Source organism: Tachypleus tridentatus, chromosome 2 (assembly GCF_004210375.1).
Source record: "Tachypleus tridentatus isolate NWPU-2018 chromosome 2, ASM421037v1, whole genome shotgun sequence".
NCBI lineage: Eukaryota > Metazoa > Arthropoda > Merostomata > Xiphosura > Limulidae > Tachypleus > Tachypleus tridentatus.
The window spans coordinates 105,414,959-105,438,138 of record NC_134826.1 but is presented as its reverse complement, the minus strand read 5'-3'; the positions used below and the strand labels follow the sequence as shown (position 1 = coordinate 105,438,138).

At 34.2% G+C, this 23,180-nt stretch overlaps 1 protein-coding gene across 4 annotated transcripts; it reads right to left on the bottom strand.

Annotated features, from left to right (window-relative positions):
• Positions 1-1,777: 1,777 nt before the first annotated feature.
• LOC143244764 (E3 ubiquitin-protein ligase RNF34-like) lies at positions 1,778-13,386 on the bottom strand. Of its 4 annotated transcripts, none has more exons than XM_076490044.1 (5): positions 10,558-10,697; positions 9,474-9,754; positions 8,208-8,305; positions 4,243-4,432; positions 1,778-3,617 (listed from the first exon to the last, which is right to left on the bottom strand). In XM_076490044.1, the coding sequence occupies exons 3-5, from the start codon at positions 8,208-8,210 to the stop codon at positions 3,442-3,444; spliced, it is 369 nt and encodes a 122-aa protein (XP_076346159.1). In that variant the 5' UTR covers positions 8,211-8,305; positions 9,474-9,754; positions 10,558-10,697; the 3' UTR covers positions 1,778-3,441. The 4 variants fall into 4 exon arrangements, with proteins under 4 accessions (XP_076346159.1, XP_076346157.1, XP_076346158.1 ...); XM_076490042.1 differs by lacking the exons at positions 8,208-8,305; positions 9,474-9,754 and adding exons at positions 12,400-12,588; positions 13,133-13,386 and having other exon boundaries at positions 1,779-3,617; positions 10,558-10,695; XM_076490043.1 differs by lacking the exons at positions 8,208-8,305; positions 9,474-9,754 and adding an exon at positions 11,599-12,358 and having other exon boundaries at positions 1,779-3,617; positions 10,558-10,695.
• Positions 13,387-23,180: the final 9,794 nt, after the last annotated feature.

The following is a 23,180-nucleotide window of genomic DNA, read 5'->3' as shown; positions in this document are numbered from 1 at the left end:
GATTGCTCAAGAAGCCCCAAACCACTGTGACAAAGTTGCCCTAAGCTTTTTTCCTTCCTACTGAGCTTCTTGGGAATTCTGTGCACTCCAGGATCTTCTTTATTTGTGAACCAACGAAGACAACAACTTTGACCTTTGCTTCATACAGCTTAGGGAAGAAATCTCAAAAGTACTCTAAGGCTGCAAACTCCTTATAAAGAGCTGTGACAAATTATTTCATAAGACCCAATTTTATGTGCAGTGGTGGGAACAACACCTTCTGGAGGTCCACTAGTGGGTCACATTTGACATTGTGCCTCCCCACAGAGAACTCGATCCGTTGTGACTAGTGCTTCCTGTTGTAGTGTGCTGCGGTGTCCCTGCTGTTCCAAAGGCAAATATAACAGGGAATCTTGGTAAAGCCTCCTTGGAGACCCATCAGGAATGCCATCATTTTGAAGTATCTGATAACCTTCCAGTCATACTCATCATACTTCAAGGCGTCTAGCAAAGTTTTGACGCTTTTGTATTCCTCTTTGAGGTGCACCGAATGAGCCAGGGGAAGAGACAGATACTTATTCCCGTTATGGAGTGGTACAGCTTTGATGAGCTATCAATGAAGAGACACCACTCCTTCGGGTTACAGGCAATTCCAATTGCGTCACACAGACCGAATACATTGTGGTAGAAGCAGAGCCCACCTTGACAAGTGAAGTTCTACAACATTCTAGAAAGTTTTTGAAAATTCTTGTAAGTTCGAGAAGATTCTTTATCAGCTACTCAGCACTGAAACTACCTGGAATGTTCTGGAAAATGGGTAAATTGGAAAAATTCATTACCCAGGTCATAAAAGCAAAATTTAAAGAGATAAAAAAAGGTCTTTTCCATTTACTTTAGGCATAAGCAATTGGGAAATAATACTTTATGCCCAGGAATAAGAAAAAGTAAAAAAAAAAATGTACATGGTGTTATTTATGGCTAAACTTAAAATACAGTCCAGATCTATTTGACTATATCCCTCACTAACTTTGTCGTATTTTCACTGACTTCCTCACACTAAATTGGTTGGTCACACATACACAAATAAAATTATTAAAATATTCTGTAATAAATATAAGTACATTATGAATAAATATAAGTAATTTTCTGGTAACTATTTGTAGTTGGGAGTAGGGTCATTAAACAACTTTATGCGAATGAACTCCTTACTACATATGAAGGTTTGTTTAGAGCATGAAAACTGATAGTTACAGTAGACTTAATGGGTAATGGTTAGGAGTTATACTAGTCAGTTTAGATAACTGATTGGGACCCTTCGTACTGGTATTATTTGTCTAATGGGCTGCTAATGAATGCCTTATCACCATAATAGGGGCTGAAATGCTAACTTCAGGACGTAAATTTATTTAACTTAATTACCCCAAATGGTAGTACCTTATTTTTATTTTTTATGTATTTTTAATTTAATTTTTTTCTTCTTTACTTTGGAGAGCAATCACCTTTCCACAACTGTCTGTAGGCAGTGAAGGATGCTATGGGTTTGAGCACCCATATCTTGCTCTCCTAATTTCTATGATTTTATTTCTTTCTGTGATACTGGTGAATGGAAGTTATGACTTATTGGTAGACAATGTATCCCCACCGCAATGTAAATCCTTCTTCTGCAGTCACCTCCAAACTTAGGGTACATTTTATATATCTCACATTAGCAGGTACCCTGTGGCTCCTTTTAATTGGTGCAGCATAACTCTCTCAACAACAGAAATAATGCAAAAATTTGGTACAAATCATACAACACTAAGAAGTTTAATATTAAGTATATGGGTGAGACTTTGAACAGAACAAATAAAACTTAATCTAAAACTCACAATAAATACTACAATTATTTTTCATTGTGTATTTTAAGGCACTTAATTTACAAATTTCAGTGTTACTTTTTATAGCATCAGATGATTCAATGAGATATCTAACAGACCAAGCATTTTAAAAATTGTTTACCTTCCATTGTTATATTACAATTTGTATTGTTTACTCATTTCAGCTAGTATTTGTTTCTTTAACTCTTTTAAGACCCACAGTCATATATCATTATTCAAACTAAGTGCACATACTTTAGGTTCATAGTGCAGTCAAGATCTGTTTGAGATTCTCAGACATCAAAGGAAAGACTAGTTATGATTATCCTGAAGAAATGAATTAATTAACACTTAACATGCATATATTTATGAATCTTAATTACACAATGTACAATTTCGATTTTATCATTTTCCTCCCCATTAAACTTCTTAACTATGCTACGTAAACAAAAACATTATGTTCATGCTAAAATAAATCAGAACATAGAAGTAATTACTGGATAATCTGAAATATTGACATCAAAAACATTTTCGAAAATTTTATTCAAATTTTTTATGATGATGAGAAACACTTCAAGTAAAAATGTATTCTCAAGATGGCTGGTATAGGTATTAGCCTTTAATTAAAATAAAGTACAGAATAATGTTTCAACCTTCTCAGGTCATCTTAAGGTTAACCTGTACCAGCCATCTTGAGAATACATTATTAAAGTTTTGTTTATTCACACAACACTAGAGAGCTTTGCAAACTTAAAACGTTCATTTTAAACTTTCAAAATAATGCTAACTTTCTATACAATTTTTACTCTTGCTTAACTAATTTTATTTGTTCTTTAAACATTTACTACACACTACATTACCTTAAAGACAAAGTATTTGGATTAATTTTATCCAAAATAGTTGTTTATTTTATTAATGTAATTCTCACAACAATATATAAAAGCAGTGAATTTGTTTAAACTGTACAAATATGCTCAGGAACAGAAGATGTCTAGTGAAGAGGATGGTTCCAGAAGATGTCTGTAAACACTCATGAAGCACAAAACTAGGCATCTTTGTAAATCAATCACATTCTCAAGCCAGTTTCAACTACACTAAAGTTTTTCTTGTTGTTGTTTAAACATTTACATTATAAATACATAAGTTTACAAACTAAAATACTGTCTTGCTGTCTATTACAAGGACCTTGGCAAACAAAAACCCAACAAATATTTCAACTGCTTTACACATATCTACATATAACAAAGTTGTGATACATCCACAAAATGTCAACTGATAATTATGAAGTTTATCACGTTGTGAATTTCTTGACAAATGTTTGAATGAAAAAAAGAACCTGATTTACTTTTACTTCATACAACTTTCATTATTGATAACTCATGCAAAAAATGAAAGATTAATACTAATTCTGAATGTTCACAAAACTAACAGAATTATTAAATTTAGTTTCTTTATTTTCAAAGAGATTTTGATGCAACCAATCTTATTTGGTTTTAAAAAACACACTTTCTTTACACTGAAGAAAACTGAAATATAAGACTTCTTATGAATAATTTAAAACAACAACAATCAATCACAATTAAATGAAAACATTAAACTCTACAAATCACACCTTATAAACATGGACCACTTGTACAATATACTGTCTGCAGATGGGACATTCATTGAGCTGCTTGCCACAACTGGTGCAAGATGTCATGTATCCACACTCCAATAGAACACTATCTATCATTCTTTCCATACAGATTTTACACAGGTCTTCATCTTTAATCAAATCCACATCTACACGGAAACTTACAATAATTAACAATGTTCAGATACTATAGTTTCATTCTACAGTAAAACTACACTATTTAGTTACATTTTTTAAAATATTAGAACAAAGAAACACAGGTATAATTCTATAATAAATGTACATAAGTGCAAAGTACTTTATAATTCTACCAACTAAATAAACAAACATCTCTGTATACTTTCACAATACAACTCTGAATCTTGATTCTTATATCATTTTTCTATAGTTTACAAAGTCGTCAATTATTCAGTTCTATAGGCTATGAAGTCAGTTCTAAATATCTTAGAAACCAATATGTCAGTTCCAAGAGTGTTAGAAAGCAACTGGTCTACTGTCAAGCAAATTACTCCTATGCATGTAGAAAACAAGTCTGTTGTCAGAAAGTTAGTTCTAACATGTTATAAACTATCAATTTCACAGTTTAGGAAATCAAATCTAAGCATTTTGTAAATCAATTGCTCTATGTTTAGGAAGTCAGTTATATGTAATACTCAAAGTTCTCTTTTAGCATAAGCCATTTACATGTCCTAAATTTAACTGCATTTGATAATTTTCCAAGAAAAAATTTGCAATTTCTAAAGCTGAAGAATTCAATATAGAGAGTGATTTTACCTCTTGACTGCTGTTTCTGTTTCCAGAGTTGACGAGCAAAATCTTGCAGTTCATTTTTTTCATTAATGCTCTTGTAGTCAATAAAGTTTCCAGTTAAAATAAGTTTTAGCTGGCAAACACTCATTTCATTTATTTGATCAACACTTTCAACATCATCGAGCAATAGAGGTTTGAATAAGCTTTTAGTTGCCTAGAATTAAATCATTCATATATCACTAAAGTAGAATATCATACAAAAATTGAGAACAGTACATGCACAATATTTCTGCTAAAAAGACTGAATGACATAAAAATGGTGAGTATTGAAGATTCTTACCCAACTTATTGATAGGAAAATGGAGAATGTTAAAGGTTTTGATTCAACAGATTGACAGAGAAATTGTCTGTAATAAAATTCCTACCCACATTTATAGTTTCAATAACAGTTTTGAATCATTAGCCACTTGGTTCAGTTCTAAAGTAATTTACTCACAGTTTCTTAGAATGTTTCACACAAATATACTTATTTAGTTTATTAACTTAAATATAAAAAAATTATGACAACATGATAAATTTAATTAAAAAGGAATATCCACAAACAAATTAGTTTAAATATTCATGCCTTTAGAAAGATTACAATAAACTTTACTTTCAAGGGTAACATTTCTACACTAATGTGTTCAAAAACAATATACCAACACCAGAACTCCAAGTGTGGAAGTCTATGCAATGGACATACAGAGACGACAAGCAGGTCTTGCAGTTATTTAGCACCCTTTTAGTCAATAAAGTTTCTAGTTAAAATAAAGTTTAGCTGACAAACACTCACTTCACATATATGGTCAATACTTACAACCTGCATAATTATCAAATTATAAAAATGAAATCAAAGAACCACAACAAAGATAATTCAGCATAATATTTCACACTATTACAGAATAGTACAACAGATACTTACATATACACACAAGCTCACTAAAGATAAAAACAAAACAGTACAACAGATACTTACATATACACACAAACTCACTAAAAATAAAAACAAAACAGTACAACAGATACTTACGTATACACACAAACTCACTAAAGATAAAAACAAAACAGTACAACAGATACTTACATATACATATATATTACATATACTGTAATAAACTAGTAAAAGAAAATTTCAAAATGGATCAGCAAAGATTAAACTAAAGCTTTAGATAAAAAAACAACTAACAGACAAGTTGAAACAAAACTGAACCAAATGGCGAGTGTACTTAGATAGACTGCTACTAAAATTTTGAATGTAAGTGACACTCCAATGAACTAGGGTACTTTGCTCTAATGTGCTAATACAATACCTACACACCAAAACAAAAGAGAAGTATATACTAGATTTCTACTCAACTAAATGAAAGAATAGAATTGAGATTACTAACAAAAAGAACACGAGAAAAATGGAACAGTTAAGCCAATATTACTAACAAAATAAACACAAAAATATGTATTTATCAACAATTACTAATAAGTAAAACAAGAGAAAAATGGTGTGTTTATCCAAGATTATTAATAACAAATTCACAAACAATATTTAGCCTTCTCCCTGGCCTGGAACTTGATGAGGCACAAATTACTTTTATGTTGATACACAGATATACTTTGCTTGACAGAAAGACTAGCTAGCTCTATTCTTGTTTGGCCTAACACAGTTTACAATCTTATTTTTCACAGAGGAAAATAGATATCTAATGTCCTCATGTAAATACTAACAACCGAGTTAACTCTCTGAAGAAGAATGGTTCATAATGTTTAAAAGCTATAAATGTTCCTGGTCAAATTCTTTAGTTTTCCAATTAATTATAGCTTCTGAGATTTACAATACATCAACTGTAGATGACCAATAATATTCTGTCTCTTGGAGCATCCATTTATATACTCATTATATGAGAATATCGAAAGTTTAACAACATTCATTGACATACTAGTATTTCTGTAAAAGAAATATTATTGATTCTTACTCTCAAGAATCCTCCACAAATTTAGAGAAAGGTTGGACTTGGGCAATATACATCCAACAATATATGTCACATGCATTAAACTGAAACAAATTTGGGTATTAAAATACAGTAAATCTGTTACAACATAAAGAATTAAAAATTAGTGTTAGACAATTTTTCACTAAGTTATTATTTATATATAGACACACACACATTAATAACAATACATTGTCAAATAATTATACAACTTCAATAATATGTAACACAATCAATACAAATTCCCTTATGATAATAAGATTACACAGCATAGGAAAGTACTTAAAACACAAATGCTATCTTTTAGCTTAACACAATCAATAATCACATGACTGAGGTGGTCTCTGAAAGCTGGAATAGGTTTCAATGGGGTAATAGGAACCTTCTGAATACATTTTCCAACCAACTGACAGATTTTAGAAACATCTTGCCTAACTTTTGGCAAAAATAAATTTTGTAATGTCTTGCTGACTCCTAAATGACCTTCAATGGGCCACTTTAAATACATCAGAATGATATGCATTTAGAACAACAATTTGATAAACTACAGCCCAGTCCTCTAAAGCTGGTATATTTAGTGGTCTCCATTTTCTCATGACCACACAGTTTTTGAAAAAGTAACTAACATTTTCAATTTCAATCCTTCCAAGTGCATACTCAAACAGTGACAAGATCCACAGATCTTCTTACTCATTGGTAAGTTTGCTTCAATGATGCAAAACTTTCCAAGCTGAACCAGATTCATTAATGTCACTCACTAATGAATTGTAAGTAGGACAATTATTTACAAGATCTCTGTCAGATCTCAAAAATGTCTGAGACAAATCTATAATATCCTCTGGCCACGTATCTATCATTTGTTCCTGTCTTAATTTCTTTGCCTGAGTACAAGTCACAGCACACGAAGAAAATATGTCTGAATTCTCCTCAACAACAAAATCATTCTTAGATGGAACAGTAATCAGTCTGCTAACAATCTTGGGTTTGGCAACAACTTTTCCCCAGCCAAATAATTTCCCAACAAAAATGACATATCCTTACTTGGCAGAGTAGGTCTTACTCTAACTACAACTGGTCCCAAAATTAGGTCTGACGTTAAATAAATGTTATGAAGAGAAACACTAACAAAGCCACCCTGTAGTGTTTCAACTTTTCTTTTCATCCAAATAAGTTAAGAGATCATCAGTTGCACAATATTTAAATTCCCCAATGAGACACAATTGTCTTAATTTGTCAAGATATTGCCATTATACATATAATTTCACCATCGATCAAAATAAACCTCTTTTTCACGGGAAAATTCCATGTAAATTTGGCTATCTTGCTTGCAATAACCTCAAACTACTGATGATAAGCATCCAATACTAATTTGTGTGCTTTGAGAATAGCTGCTCTAACCTAATCATAATTGGTGTAATCTTCTAGAGAGAGGCTTTATTAGTCAAACTATTTTCTGATTAATAAGTGTTAACCACAATTTTAGCTTCCAAGCCCTACAATTATACTGAGTATAGTGACAAAAAATAACATGTCTTTTGGCAAATTGGTTAATATAGTTTAAGGTAAGATTATTGAATATTCAACAATGTTCTAAAGCACACTAGCATCTTCATAAAACAAATATTGTTGATTCATACTTCCAGGAATTTTCTACAAATTTAGAGAACAGGTGGGACCTGCACAACATATGTCATATGCACCAAACTGAAACAAACATAGATATTAAAATAAATGTGTAACATTATATCTGTTACAACTTATTAATCATAATAAATGTTTCTTACTGGTAGAAAATTATGTACTAATGGAAAGACATCATGTAAATAGGGTGCTAAATATTTCTTAAATCAGAAAAATAACCAATAAAAAATAATCGAAATGATGTTAAAAATACTTGTTAATTCAACATGTTAAATAAAAACTACAAATCAAATTTTCCTCAAAATATTATTATTCTTTCTTTCTTACCATGCTTTTTTGTTTACTGACAGATTATTTGGAATTTTCTTCATGTGACATACTACCAGGATATTAAGGACTATTTGGATCTTTTGATGGTTAAAAGACTGAAATGATACTTCTAATTTAATCAGACTGAGCAAAAAATTAACTAATATACCACTCCCAATCCTATTTGACTAAAACAAAAAATTTATTTGTTGTTAAGACATAAACTACATGATGGGTCATCTATACTATGTTCACCATGGTATAGATCAAAATGTTAAAGTTATAAATCATTAGATTTTCTACTGAGCTTGTGGGGAAGGAGTTAAAATATTTTTTAAAGTTTTTTTGAGTAATAGAAACTACTATTTATAAAAATTATTTTTAATGAATTAAAAACAAAAAGTATACCTCCAATCACCATATGCATATAATTACTTTTTAAATGCACTAAGAAGTTGTAGTCTTGAGAAATATGAAGTAAAATACATTACTAGGCTTTGTTTAAATACGATAAAATTACTAGTAAAGATGTATTATTTTCAAAAAGTTTGAAAGAAAATAATATAAAGAGAAAAAATACTAACTAATTATGTATTTAGTTTTATTATGTTGTTTAACCAATAATATCTTTTTGTAGTTACAACTTTGAAAGAAAAATATGTACATGTACAAGCATATAAAACTAGTTTTTATTTGCTGCTGCATTTTTCATCTAGAATTATGCTACATTAGTGTTTCCCAACTACAGGTCACAGAACAAGATACAATAAAACAAACACTTATTTCAACTTGATTTATAAGAAAACTACTAGATTTTACTGAAATATATTAGAATGGTAACCATCTCTCCCTAACTGAACATGAGTCTCAGGAAATTACCTGGCTACTCAGGTAGGATGAGAGTTGGAAAATTAGGAAACCCATGTTCCGCACAAACATGTAAACTAGTTCAGTTTGTTTATGTTCTTCTGTACCTTTGTGTTATTTTGGTTTAAAAACGTTTTACACACAAAAATATATATTTATAATTTTTGACGTAAACTCCCATACAGATGGTTAAAATTCTTCAAATTATGTTTCCTTTCAGTTTAACATAGGACTCTTTAAAAGAAACTGGGAGGAAAAATATTCTCAACTACATGCATTATTATCTAACAACAAAGCAGGTTACAAAATTAATCTTGGTTTAATCATTTCTCAATTAATACTGTATTTATATGTAACTAAACAGTCTCTTTGAATAAGAGAGTTGTCCCAGATCACTAATTTATAGAATAACCATACACTTAAAATGTCTGAACTACTGAATAAGAATCAAGGTGAGCTAAATGGGACTTCTATCCTGTCTAAAAGTTGAAGTGCTGTTCCAGAAACCAGGGCTTTGGAGGATCAAATCTACTAGTTTAGTTTTATCTTTGCAACCATGAATAGAGACAGCTTTATTTCTCAGGTACCACTGTAGATTCTGTACTTTCAAACCCATGAGAGAACTGTGAGTCTAGTGGTATGTTATCCTTCAGAAGGCAGGAGGAACAATAATCATGGTTACACATTGAGCATGGTGTCTGGAAATATGAAAGACTGTTAGATTTCAAACAAATATAGAGCTAAATCTCTATATATGGTAAAAATGGTGACCAAGTTAACTTGAGAAGAATGTTGTTCTTTTGCTCATTCTGCATCTACAAGTTGTAATTTTAGACATTATCTTAATGAAGTCTCAAAAATACTGACATAATTTTGCTTCATCTCCAATATCTGGTTGAAATTAATACACATTAAATCTTACAAGTACTGTTGGCATAATTATATTTCACACATCACGTTACAGGATTACAATTTTTTTTTTTTTTAAATAAACTACTCATTTGGTCACACTTAGTAACAGATACAGGGGTGGGGTTCTAAAATTTGAATTCCACCATTTTTGACACAAGTGCCTTCAACATGCAACATATTTTTTTCTAAAATCTGTAGAAATAATCATTATTAGTAACAACTTGTTATATAAATTTCATGAAATCATTTTTCCCTTTGTGAGAAAACCTTACATCTAAATTAAAACCAAACTGATGCTAAAGAGTTACTGTGAGCTATAATCCCATTTCCCAAAGATGTCAAGAAAATCATTAAAGCTCTTAATAAACTCTTATTTGTATGGTTACATTTTTAAGCATGTATGAAACTAGAAACTATTAAAATGTTGAATGCATTTGTGAATGAACTATGAGTTTGAATGGACAGGTTCCTTAAAACTGTCTGTTTTAGGAAATGCCCATTCATAATCTTTTTTCTCCCTTAATCTAAAATTTGTTTATTCTGAAAGTGCTTGTCCATTGAAAATGTTCTTTCTCCATTAACCTAATACCTGTTCTTTCGAATCCAACATTAGTCCACTGAAAAGTTTCATAATCTTGCTTGAATTCTTTATTGGTATTTGGGTGTATTGTCACACATATCACAGACCATCAGGTACATTTATGGCATCTTCTTCCTTTCTTTACAACTGTTGATATTATAGAACAGGAAAATACTATGTTTATTATGATATGAGGGTTGTGGTTTATACCATGAGCACAGGTATAAAATCTGCCTCTTTCCATTTCAAGATGAAAAATACTTTTGTGCATCAGAAACTTTTCAAATTTTACAAGCAAATTCTTTGTCTAAATAGTTTTATCAAATGTTTCTTAAGAAAAAAACTTTATTTTATGTTACTTTCACTGATAAATTTCTGAATGGGTTCAGTTATATTAATTAATCTCTTAACCACTATATAAAATTAGGAAATTAATGTAAATTATGCCTTTTTTGTTCTAGAATGACTACAGATTATAAAACTAAAACATGAATATTCAGACTAAATAGCTTAAATCTCACAACATTATATATTTATTAATTTTATTATATTGGCCTTTCAGTTGTGCCTGACTAACAATAGAGAAGTTACCCTATCAAATAATATAAAACTGACCTTCAGTTTTTACAGAGTGACCTATCATGGGTGTGTATTAGTGGACCAGTATTTGGTAAAATGAAGTCAAATTTAAATTATTTTAAATTGTATATGTATACAGATTACTAATATTTACAAACAGGTTCTTAAACTTATTTTTCTTAAAACATAGAACAATAAATAAAGAAATAAAGCACCCAATTATCTCTTCTACTTATGAACTTTGCATTTGTTGCTGCTTGTCTTAGCTTTTTAAAATTTAAAAAATTTTGCACATGGAGGATGTGAAACAAAATTTTTTAGGTAAAATACATACACATGAATAACCAAAAAAATCATAACTTACTTCAGTAATACCATGGAGTTCCATTATAATTTATGAAATTTAATAACTAATCTGTATTTGAATCTAAAAAAATATGAAATCATGAAGAGATCAAAAACTTAACTTACCAGCTCACAGATTTGTCTCAAAAGAAAGAGAAGACACCATTATACTTTAAAATGGCTGAGAAAACCACTGAGGGCATTCTGAGCTTCAACTTGGTTATTCACATCATATATAGAAGAAGTAGGTATATATATACATATGGGATAGCTTCCAAAAATGTAAACAGATGAACAGGGACCACTGTGTTTGATTCATTAAATATAGTGATAGCTCAGCAAATATAAAAGGTTTGTATTTCATATTCTAGCTGCTTGTCAATATATGTAATTTGAGTTTATAATTCATACAAAAATATAGACTTGGTAAATTTGACAACACAGACATTTAATTTGAAACAGTGCTGCATTCAACATACATGAGACAAAAATAGATGTATAGGTGTGTTTAATATTTACTTTTAAATTAAGATATTAATCAATGTAAAATGTAAAAATCTGAATTGTAATCTACAATTTGATACCAAACTTAAGGAGATAAATTCATAAAACAGAAGTTCAATAAAACTGTGAATACAAGTCAACAAATGTGATGACACAGCTTTTGACCCATGTGGAAAGGGTTAACATTTTAAGAAAGTTTTGTTCTTCACTAGTTTATGTACAACCCATAAAAACAGGTAAAAAACTAAAGAGCTGAAACATTGTTCATGCAGTATATTTACCTGTAAACAGTAATTATTTTGGTCAACTTTTGCCTTTTCAAATTAACAAATTTAGAATGCTGGTGATTTAAAATAATAATAATAATAAAAAAACAGCAAAATTAATGAGGTAATGTAGGATAAAAAAAGGCATTCAACATACAGCAGTTGCTTATGTAACAAATGTCTTATATAAAAACTGTACTGGCCACTGTGTTTGTTGTAATTTCCCAGCTGATCTGATGAGCCATGGGTTGAGTGAAAAGCAGCATTAGCAAAACATGTGGTGAGTATAGTGGTTAGAATGCAATTATTACACACTTGCTTCACCAGCTTGGAAAAGGCATTGACACTACAAAAAAAGCAAGAAAGATGTAGACTTATGTTAGACCTAATTTCACAGTCATTTCTAAAATGTTATAGTAATGTTAATTAATATTAGCCTACTTAAACTTGTTAGACTTAAATGTATAATATAGCGACGTGCTGTTTTTTTTTTTTCAAAACTCCAAATTGAATCGAGCATCCTGTACATGCCATTACGAACCAATCCGTGCTAATTTTACTGTAGTTTACGAGCTTCTGGCCCGGCATGGTCAAGCGCGTTAAGGCGTTCGACTTGTAATCCGAGGGTCGCAGGTTCGAATCCCCGTCGCATCAAAACATGCTCGCCCTTTCAGCCGTGGGGGCGTTATAATGTGACGTTTAATCCCACATTTCGTTGGTAAAAGAGTAGCCCAAGAGTTGGCGGTTGGTGGTGATGACTAGCTGCCTTCCCTCTAGTCTTACTCTGCTAAATTAGGGGCGGCTAGCGCAGATAGCCCTCTAGAAGCTTTGCGTGAAATTCAAAAAACATTTATGAGCTTCTAACTACTAGTTCAAACAGATATTCGTACCTGATTAAAAAACGAAAACCAAATACATCAGTTTGAATGGTAAGATTTTTGTTTTTCATAAAAAATAAAATGGTTTCTGCAACAAGGAGAATTTTTTACACTTTTTCATACAAATAATATTCATGCATACTCTGTCACAAAAAAATCAGTAACTGTACTGACTAGTTGGCATATTGCACACGTAAAATTGAAATTTCACAATGTTTATAAAAAATGCAAAATCATTCTTCATACTTGGTTGGTTGGTTGCGCTTCATGGTGCAAAGCAAATACGATATCTGCGCCAAATATCTATTAAAACTTAACATTAAAGTAAAATTATTAAATTCATAAAAAAGAATTATGTTAAAGCAAAACAATGTAGACCAGACATGGCCAGGTGGGTTAAGGCGTTTTACTCGTAACTTGAGAATCGCGGGTTCGAATCTCTGTCGCACCAAAAATGCTTGCCCTTTAAGCCGTGGGGGCGTTACAATGTTACAGTCAATCCCACTATTTATTGATAAAAGAGTATCCCAAGAGTTGGCGGTGGGTGGTGATGACAAGCTTACACTGCAAAATTAGGGATGGCTAGTGCAGATAGCACTCGTATAGCTTTAAGCGAAATTCAAAAACAAACAAAATAATGTTCAATATTTGAATTAAAAATATAAATAGCGTTAAATCCAATTTTTATATCTGGTTTACAGCAGTAAGAGAGAAACTACAGTAATATAAGTTGTAAAGGGCTTTCTGTAACATAATTTTAATTATCATAATTCGCCAGGACGACTAACGGTTAAGTTCAAACAGCTGCGTTAGACACCTGAAGTTGGCCTTTCCTTACCTGGTTTCGACTTATCTGACGTTACAGCCATTTTCTAATTTCAAATCGAACTACTTGTATTTTAATTCTTAAAAGGAAATAACATTACAAAAACATCTAATTTATAAGTTAAAAATTTGAATAGCATTAAAAAGGTTAATGACCTTCATAAACTAAAAACATTTGTAAAGTGGACAGTATCACCATCGCTAACGACACTGTCTCACGATATAAATAAACCTTGGAACAAAACATGTTTAAAATGGTGCAGTCGTTGATCGTCGTAACGACGGCAAAACAGTAAAATGTGACTTATTGTGCCTCAGACAACACATTTGTGCATCAGTGCCAAATAATAAGAAAATGATGAGTTAAAAAAACTGTGACCAATGCGTAGTCTAGTTAGGACAACTTCCTCTTTTCGATCCTTACAAAAACAAGATGGCCAAAGTCCAATAGAGAGTTTTATTTGGAAATGTTTGATTTCACCTTGCTCACTCCAAGTCGACTGCCGACTGACATGAATATACTGCCTTAAATATAGGATCATAGTCCATGTATGGAACCAGCACAGCAGTGATAGTGCCGGAACAGACAGATTTAGCTGCGGTGTCGGCGAACCCGTTCCCGCGAATACCAACGTGGCCTGGTATCCAGAAAAACTGGATAGAAGTAGATGTTCAAGAGAAATGGGCCAATCTGTTTTGAATATCAGCGAGAAAAGGGTGAGAACAAACGTGAAGCATTTCCAGGACCAGTAGAGAACAAAGCAAGTGAGTATAAATAGTGCAATTTTAGTACTTCCTAGCCTCTATGTGATCTAGGACAAGAGAAATGGCATAAAGTTCAGCAATGAAGACAGAAACTGTAGAAGGGATTCTGTGCACAACCATCGAATCACAACAAACTATGGTAGAGTCCACACAGTCACCTGATTTCGAACCATCCGTATAAATAGGAATGAAAGGATGGTTCGAAAGACGTTCAGCAAATAACAGATGGTATTTCCAATATGGAGTATCTGCTTTTCTCAGATGACTTAAAAAAAGGTCATAGTTGGGAATCGTAAGAAGCCATGGTGAGTGGGCTAACCAGTGGGTACAGCGATATTATCAAAGGACAAACCCAATTCATCCAACTGTGCCTGGACAGGGAGGCAAAAAAAAACAATGGCAGATCATCTGTTCTGAAAAAGCATAGCTTACTACAGAAGGAAAACACAACTCCAGGTGAGATGCTGTGGTAAAGATCGAAGTTTCGAAGCATACAGTTGCAAATGGTGATGTAGAGGAAGTTCATGAGACTCTGGGTATAAGCTCTGGACTGAAGAAGTGCAGAAATCCCCAGAGCAGGGCCAAATGCCCTGATGATGAATGGGGTTCAGCATCTTCAAAGCTGAGGTTTTGGCAGAGTCATAAACCAGAGACCCATAGTCTAGTTTCGATCAAATGAGAACACGATATATCTTTAGCATAGAACATCAATCTGCTTCCCAAGTGGTGTAAGAGAGGAAACAGAGGATGTTCAGTGGTCTTGTACATTTGACTCGTAGCTTGTTGATGTGTGGTATAAAGGTTAGCTTACAGTCAAAGATAAGCCCAAAGAACTTTGTCTCAGGGAGCACAGGTAGCACAACTTCACAGATACAGAGTTCAGGATTAGGGTGAAAACCCAGTTGGCGGCAAAAGTGCATGCAAACGGTTTTAGAGTGGTCCACTTCAGTAAACGATTGAGGGCAGTCTGTAGCTGCCGCTCAATATACCTCATGTTTGATGACTCACATAAGATGTGAAAGTTATCAACATAGAACTCATTTGCAACAGTAAGAGGGAGTTGCTCAGTAGTGGTATTAATCTTTATAATGAAATGTGTGACACTCAAAACACAGCCATGAGGGACTCCAAGTTCCTGTAGAAAGGAAGAAGAAAGTGTCAAACCCACATGCTCTTGGAATCGCCTGTCCATTACAAGCATTTTAATAGAAATGGACAAATGACCACGTAACACATATAAATGGAGGTCTCGCAAAATGCCATATCTCCATGTAGTATCATAAGCTTTCTCAAGGTCAAAGAATATTGATACAAGATATTGTCATTTGAGAAATGCTTCTCTGATTGATGTTTCAAGTCGAATCAGGTGATCCATGATGGAGCACTATCGTCAGAACACATACTTGGAAAAATGGTTGTTTGATTTGAAGAACCACACAAAACGAGCATTCACCATCCTCTCTCAGATCTTACAAAATCAGCTCGTCAAGGTGATTGGAAGGAAGTTTCAAGGAATCTTGGGATCCTTCCCAGGCTTAGAGAAAGGTAGAACAATAGTCTGATGCCAGGCATCAGGAAAAGTATTCTCCTGCCAGATCCAGATAAAAACAATCAGAATAATAGCAAGAGAACAGAAGATAGATGGCGCAGCATTTTGTCTGACTGATGTACTGCGAGACCAATGAAAGACCAGTTTAAGTTACACCAGTGTAAAGGGGCAGTTACAGTCATAGAAAGAATCAGCCTAAAAGGAAAGAAGTGATCGCTCTGCCCAAGTCTTGATGACTAACAACTAAGAAGGTGAAGGATGAAGCAACAGTGCTCGATACCTGGCAAAAGCTTTCACCTAGAGTATCAGCAATGCTCTGGATATAAGATACTTTCTGGTCATTAGAGAGTAATATCAAGAGAAGAACAGAATCATATTGCTAACTGACCTTTGGAATTTTGTTCCATATGACTTTGGAACTGGTAGTAGAAGATATGCTGGCTGTGAACTTAATCCAAGATTCCCTCTGGCTTTGACGTTTTACCCGCCGAGCATGTGCATGGACCTTCTGGAAAGCAATTCGGTTTGAGAGTGTGGGATATCTACAAAATTATCCTAGACCCGATTTTGAACCTTCTGTGCCATGTGCCATTACACCATGGACGAGGATATCGCAGAAAACATGTCGAGGTTTCAGGAATACACTGAGCATCTTCTTGTATAATACAGTCAGGCACTGCTGCCATGCAGTCGTCTACTGATGGCTTATAGACAACAGCAAAATAAACTTCTGTGAGAGCAGTGAAAGATGCTGATAGGAAAATGATAGGAAAAAGATCACTGCCTTATAGGTTATTGTCAATCCTCCACCAATATCAGTACCTTTCAGTCCATTATGTCCATTAAATCCCCCACGATTAAAAGGGGAGAGGGCAGTTGTTTAACAAGAGCATCAAGGTCTGATTGATCATAGGTCTCTTCAGGAGACAGAGAGAACAAACAGTGATGGTATGACGAAGGGAAACACTGATGGTTATGGCCTCCAAAGGTGTGTCAAGAGGCAAAAACAGGGTGGGCACATGCTGATCAACCAACATTTCCACCCCTCCATGCCCTCATCCATCACATATTTTGTCATTTCTGTACAAAGAAATCTTCCGTAAGGTAACTGTATCCGCAGGTTTCAGAAATGTTTCCTGTAAGGAAAGACATACAGGATGGTAGAAAACAATCAGTGCTTTGATGTTATCCAGATTAGAATGTAAACCTATATAGTTCCATTGTATCAAAATAAACATTTTTATTTATATGTAGGCGAATTGGGTGGAGAGCCCTTCTGTTTTCGACTACGTCTTTTTTTTATTCAAAGGAGGTCTGTCGACCTCGATGAATCCTGTCATAGGTCGATTAGGCAGGTCTTTATCGTTGGAAGAGGATTCCAGCGACTGAGGACGTGAACGACTGATCGTTTTGCATCTTGGAATGGGAAAAGAAGATATACTTGAGGAAATGCCCGTACCCAGAACCAAAGAAAGTGGATCTTGGGGTTTGCTGGAATGAATGTTAAGGACAAAGATGGATGTCGATGTCGATTCATCAACATTTTCAACAATAGAGGTCAAAAGACATTTCATATGGTTTAAAAATTATTGTTTTGGAGACACAGAAAGTTCCGTCTGCACTCTCACTGTAGTAGTAGAACGATGTGCAGCAGCGTACATCTGAGATCAAGTGGTAGACAGCAACTTTCGAGTCTAAGGGTAAGTAATGTTTTGAATCATCTTCAAATGCTGCACATCTTTTTCTTCCAACCGCTTAGGACAAGAACGAAAGTAGGATGGGTAAGGATCTGTTTCACACTCATAGGCATTGTGGTCCTTGCCACCACAATGAGCACATGTCAAGGAACCACAACAAGATGTCATCGAGTGACCAAACCACTGACACTGGAAACATCTGAGAGAGTTTAGAATGTATGGCCCTTCCTTGCAATTAAGATAACCTGCCTTTATGATGGCAGGGAGACACAGTGATGTGAATGTTAAAATAACTAAATTGGTCGGTATCATAATTTCATCTTTACAAGTGGAGAAACCAGCGAGAATCTCCGTCTCGGGGATGTTCTTCAAATCCCTCTCAACAATAACTCCTCGAGACGAATTCAAAGTAGCATGGGGTGTAACTGCAATTGACATATCCCCAATTTCCACCAACATGTCACTAGAGTGAAGGTTTTGACTGACTTTGGAGAGCCACCAAGTCCCTCTAGTTCCTTCTGAATAAAAAAGAGGAGACATTTGCCCTAAAGAATTATCTGAAAGAGAATGTAATATAAAAATGAGATATAGGTGTTAGAGATACTGAAGATTGCTTGCTGCTCAGAATCTTCAAAACGTGGTCGTTTACCTATGGAGTGTTTTTTACTATTTTATTTAAGTTTTATTTGGAGGATCCATAATAAAAAAGAATGTTTTGGCGCCCACTGACCCCACCCACCATGGAACCCTATGAGTGGCGCACTAGAATGCTAAACAAGGACACTGCACCAATGCCAGGGTTTCGTGAGCACTATACCTAAACACCAGCATCAGATACAACACCTGTTGAGAACGTCCAACACTGGTACTTGGTTGACCCTAGCCGAAGTGGACCAGTGGATTGACCCTAGGGGACCACCCATCTATAGAAATTCAAGATGAAAGTGGTGTTTTATGGTTGGACCCCTGATCAACCAGGGTCCTCTCCTCCACTTCACAGGTCATCACGCATGGCAAACACATGGGTGGATGTTTAGATCCAAGAAGAGGTAAGCTGAAAGAACAGACCCTTGCCTGAGAGGTCCCCTTACCACGTACAGGAATCCACACCAAAGGGTCTTAATACTTATTACAATCCTAAACTAATTATACATATATATAATTTTGATGAGTTGCAATATTAGAAACACTTATGGTAACTGAAGTTAAAATTGTCTTCATAATAAAACAGTGAATCAAAATAGCACTAGAAATAAGTGACGTAAAACTACAATTTTAACATAATAAAATGCAATATTACAAAAGGCCATTAAATTATTCAAGTCTACCCTTATAAAAAAACGCATTAAACCAACTAGCCCATTCCCATTTACATTCATAAGCCGATCTTAAACAATTTAAAAATACAAAACACATAAATAAAGAAAATTTAATAAGTAAATCTTGTTAATGCATAGACATTTAATCATTGGCGTAATGACGTAATATTTCCGTAATTACAAAATCTCACGTGTCCCAATTGTTCTTCGAGATTTACTTACGAGCCCTATTTTGATATTATTTCGCAACAAAAATGGCAGCTAATCGTAAAAGAAAAGTCGACGACGAAAACCGGCAGTTTCGTGATGATTGGACTGCGCAATACTGTTTAGTTCAACAACAGAAAAACGTGATTTGTCTGCTGTGTCATTCGACAGTAGCAGTGGCGAAGGTATCCAATATAAAGCGTCATTATGAGTCGAAGCATAAAGATTTCAGCAACGTTGTCGGTGATGAACGAACAGCTCGAATTGAATCTTTGTGGCAGTTGCTGAATCACGAGCAGAACGTTTTCGCAAAGCAGTCAGCAGATTTAGGTGCAACATGTGAGGTCAGTTACGATATTTCGTTGATGATAGCAAAATCTGGCCGACCGTTCACTGATGGTGATTTTGTCAAGCAATGTATGATTACTGCATCGGAAAAGTTGTGTCCGGAAGCAGTTCGCAAGCTACAGACAGTGGCTTTGAATCATATGACAGTTCAACAAAGAATTTCACACCTCTCAGCAGACGTGACAAGGCAGATTACAAATAAAGCAGCCAAATTTGTCTACTTCTCTTTGGCAGCAGACGAGTCGACTGACATCAGTTCAAAAGCACAGCTACTAGTTTTTATTCGTGGTGTGTCGTCATCGTTTGATATCACAGAGGAACTAATCGGCATGGGTTGCATGAAGGGTCAGACAACTGGGTCTGCTTATTCGAGGAGACAGTACAACTGTGTAGTAGTGTTTCATTGGATTTCACGAAACTGGTAAGTGTGACAACTGATGGAACATCAGCCATGACTGGAGAAAGTAGCGGGCTAGTAGCACTGTTGATGAAGCATCGAGGAAAGTAGAACAGACAGTTGGTGAAGTTGCACTGTATTATTCACCAACGGAACCTGTGCAGTAAAGAACTTGGTTTTCAGGCACTGATGGCATTAGTGACGAAAACCATTTATTTCATCAAATCACGAGGACTCAATCACAGTCACTTTCGAAGTCTTCTTGAAGAAATTGATTCAGATTATGGTGGCCTTGTGTATCACTGTGAAGTATGCTAGCTGAGTCGAGGGAAGATGCTCAGAGGATTCTGGGAGTTGATTGATGAGGTGATAGAATTCCTCAGAAAAAGGAACAAAGACAAAAGTTATTTTCATGACTTATTTCCAGCATGGCAATCTGATTTGACCTTTCTGGTCGACGTGACACAACACTTGAATGATCTGAATTTGAAGTTGCAAGGCAAAAATCAGCTTGCAAATCACGTCTCAGCTTTCAGGACAAAGTTGCAGTTGTTCCGGCAGCTAGCAGCATCAGGCAACTTCGTGCACTTTCCCACTTTTCAGTCACAGCTACAGAAGAAGCATGACATTGGCACACAAGTTTATGTTGGGAAGCTAGATACCTTGATTCAATCCTTCAACTCACGGTTTCATGACTTTGACCAATTTTTGATGAAACTTTTTACTGATCTGTTCAGCAGAATATCAGCTCGAACGTACTGATCTCCATGCATCTGATGAACTACGTGCTGTTTACCGAGAAAACAGTTTGCTTGACTTTTACAAAACGTTGCCTGATACATTTACTAATCTGAAAGAGAACACTTGTCCAGATCAGCATGTTTGGCAACACGTACTGCTGCGAACCGGCTTTCTCACATAAGAAACTGAACAAAAACAACACTCGCAATCAGTTGACTGATGAGCATCTGGAAGCAGTCTTGCGTCTTTCAACGTCAAAGATCACGCCGGACATTTCTTAGCTCGTAGATGACATGCAGGACCATCCATCGCATTGACTTTGTGACAGTTGACGTATCGTAACATTTCTTAGAATAATGTGCAAACTCTTTGATGTAATCGTTATTTGTGTGTTCTTAAATGTGATGTACATCTTGTGTGAAACAACTGTGGAATGACTTTAGTCTTCACTTTTTTGTGGCCCCCAATGGTTACGAGAAGTCTGTTTGTGGCCCCTGACTCAAAAAGTTTGTGCACCACTGCACTATGGGATTAAGCACATTCTATAATAAAATTTTATTAGCGCGAGACTAATTCGCTTAAGGGCCTTCACTTACGAATTTTTCATTCGTTGGCTTCCTTTAAAAACTATTATCGAGTTATGTCAGGATGTATCTGAAAGTGTGATACCTGTTCAAGTCAGACAGTATTACAAAAAGTTATATGATGCTATTCCAGAAGAATGGAAAGACTTGGTTAAAAGAGAACTTCCCCCAATTACAGGTACGACAAAATTTATTTTTGAGATATGCGATTCAGATGACGAAAATGTTATCCACTTAAATGATCTTCCTGTAAAAACACTGATTAAGTAAATATAACAGAACTTCATCCCTGCTACTGAAGAAATTACTGCATGGAAAGATATTTTAAGAAATACTAACTGGAAAAAATACATAAATATACTTATCACCCATTTAAAGGCTTTGTTTTTGCTGATGTGGATTATTTATTTTATCACAATGCTTTAATGACGATCTATAAACTTGTTCATATGCAAAAACATGATACTGGCTTATGTACACTTTATGGTAAAGAAACTGAAACAGTGAGACATTTATATTGCCCGTGTCCAATGGTTCAACCTTTATGGACATTAGTTATCGACATTATATCCTTTATCATTCAAAAATCAGTATTAATGAATCAGAAATGGCGAATTCTTGTACAGGACTTCCTAGAAGGATTAAGAAAAGACAACAGCTTACAGTGTATGTTTTTGATTACATTAGCTAAATATTATATTATGACTGTTAGAAAAATTTGTTTAGCCAAAAATATCCATTTAAATCTGTTGTCATTTTATAAGGGTCAGTTAAGAAAGAAAATAAGTTTTGATTATTCTAGGTATGTTATTCGTAATGATGTCAATTATTTCTTTCAATTTTTTTGTAAATTTGTTCGTCCTTGTTCACAACGTTACATTATTGTGTGTCCTTTAATATGAGCAGTTACAGATAGTATTCGGTGCATTCACTTGTATATCACTGTGTATTTGATTGTTGTACTTGTTTTGTATGTAATATATGTGATTATGAGGCCTCTTCAAGAGGTTTGTAAATAAAAAAAACCTAACGTATGACGATACGATAACATCAGACAGAGTGATCATGAAATCATAGTTTGCAATATTAAATTTGCAAACAATAAATAATTCACATTGGTCGCGATATACATATATCCAAGATCCCCACATTTTCACGCAGATCTACTACACAACATTCTGTTTAAAAACAAGTTATCTTACTAGGTGATCTCAATTCAAAGCACACTAACTTCATGTGCAGACAATCGAACACGAAAAGGATCATACTAAATAAATTTGTGGAATAGAACAACCTAATGGTGATAAACGACATTACGCCTCCACCCACGCATACAGATGGGTCACAAGACATTATAGGCTTAGTTATCACCACCACAAACATTTTACCACAAATCTCCAATATAAGAGGGGATCATGACCAGGCATACGTCTCACTCTTTCACTCCTGTAGTAAGTCTTGCGAACTCCCGCCCCTGGTGTATGACTTTTCTCGGAAGAATTGGGACATGTTTCAAACGTATTTTCAACTCGTCCCCACTTGCAATAGACTAGCACTCTAAACAAACTCGCGATATTTCACGTGATCATTTATATTCTAAATAAAAAAATGCAATAGTAGTTAAAACC

Coding starts and splice junctions, on each gene's coding strand:
- LOC143244764 (XM_076490042.1), bottom strand. CDS start 10,599: ATGAAACTTTTCAGTGGACTAATGTTGGATTCGAAAGAACAG. Junction 4,433..10,557: donor TGTTGGATTCGAAAGAACAG/GTATTAGGTTAA, acceptor ATTTAATTCTAG/GCAACTAAAAGCTTATTCAA. Junction 3,618..4,242: donor ACAGAAACAGCAGTCAAGAG/GTAAAATCACTC, acceptor GTTTCCGTGTAG/ATGTGGATTTGATTAAAGAT.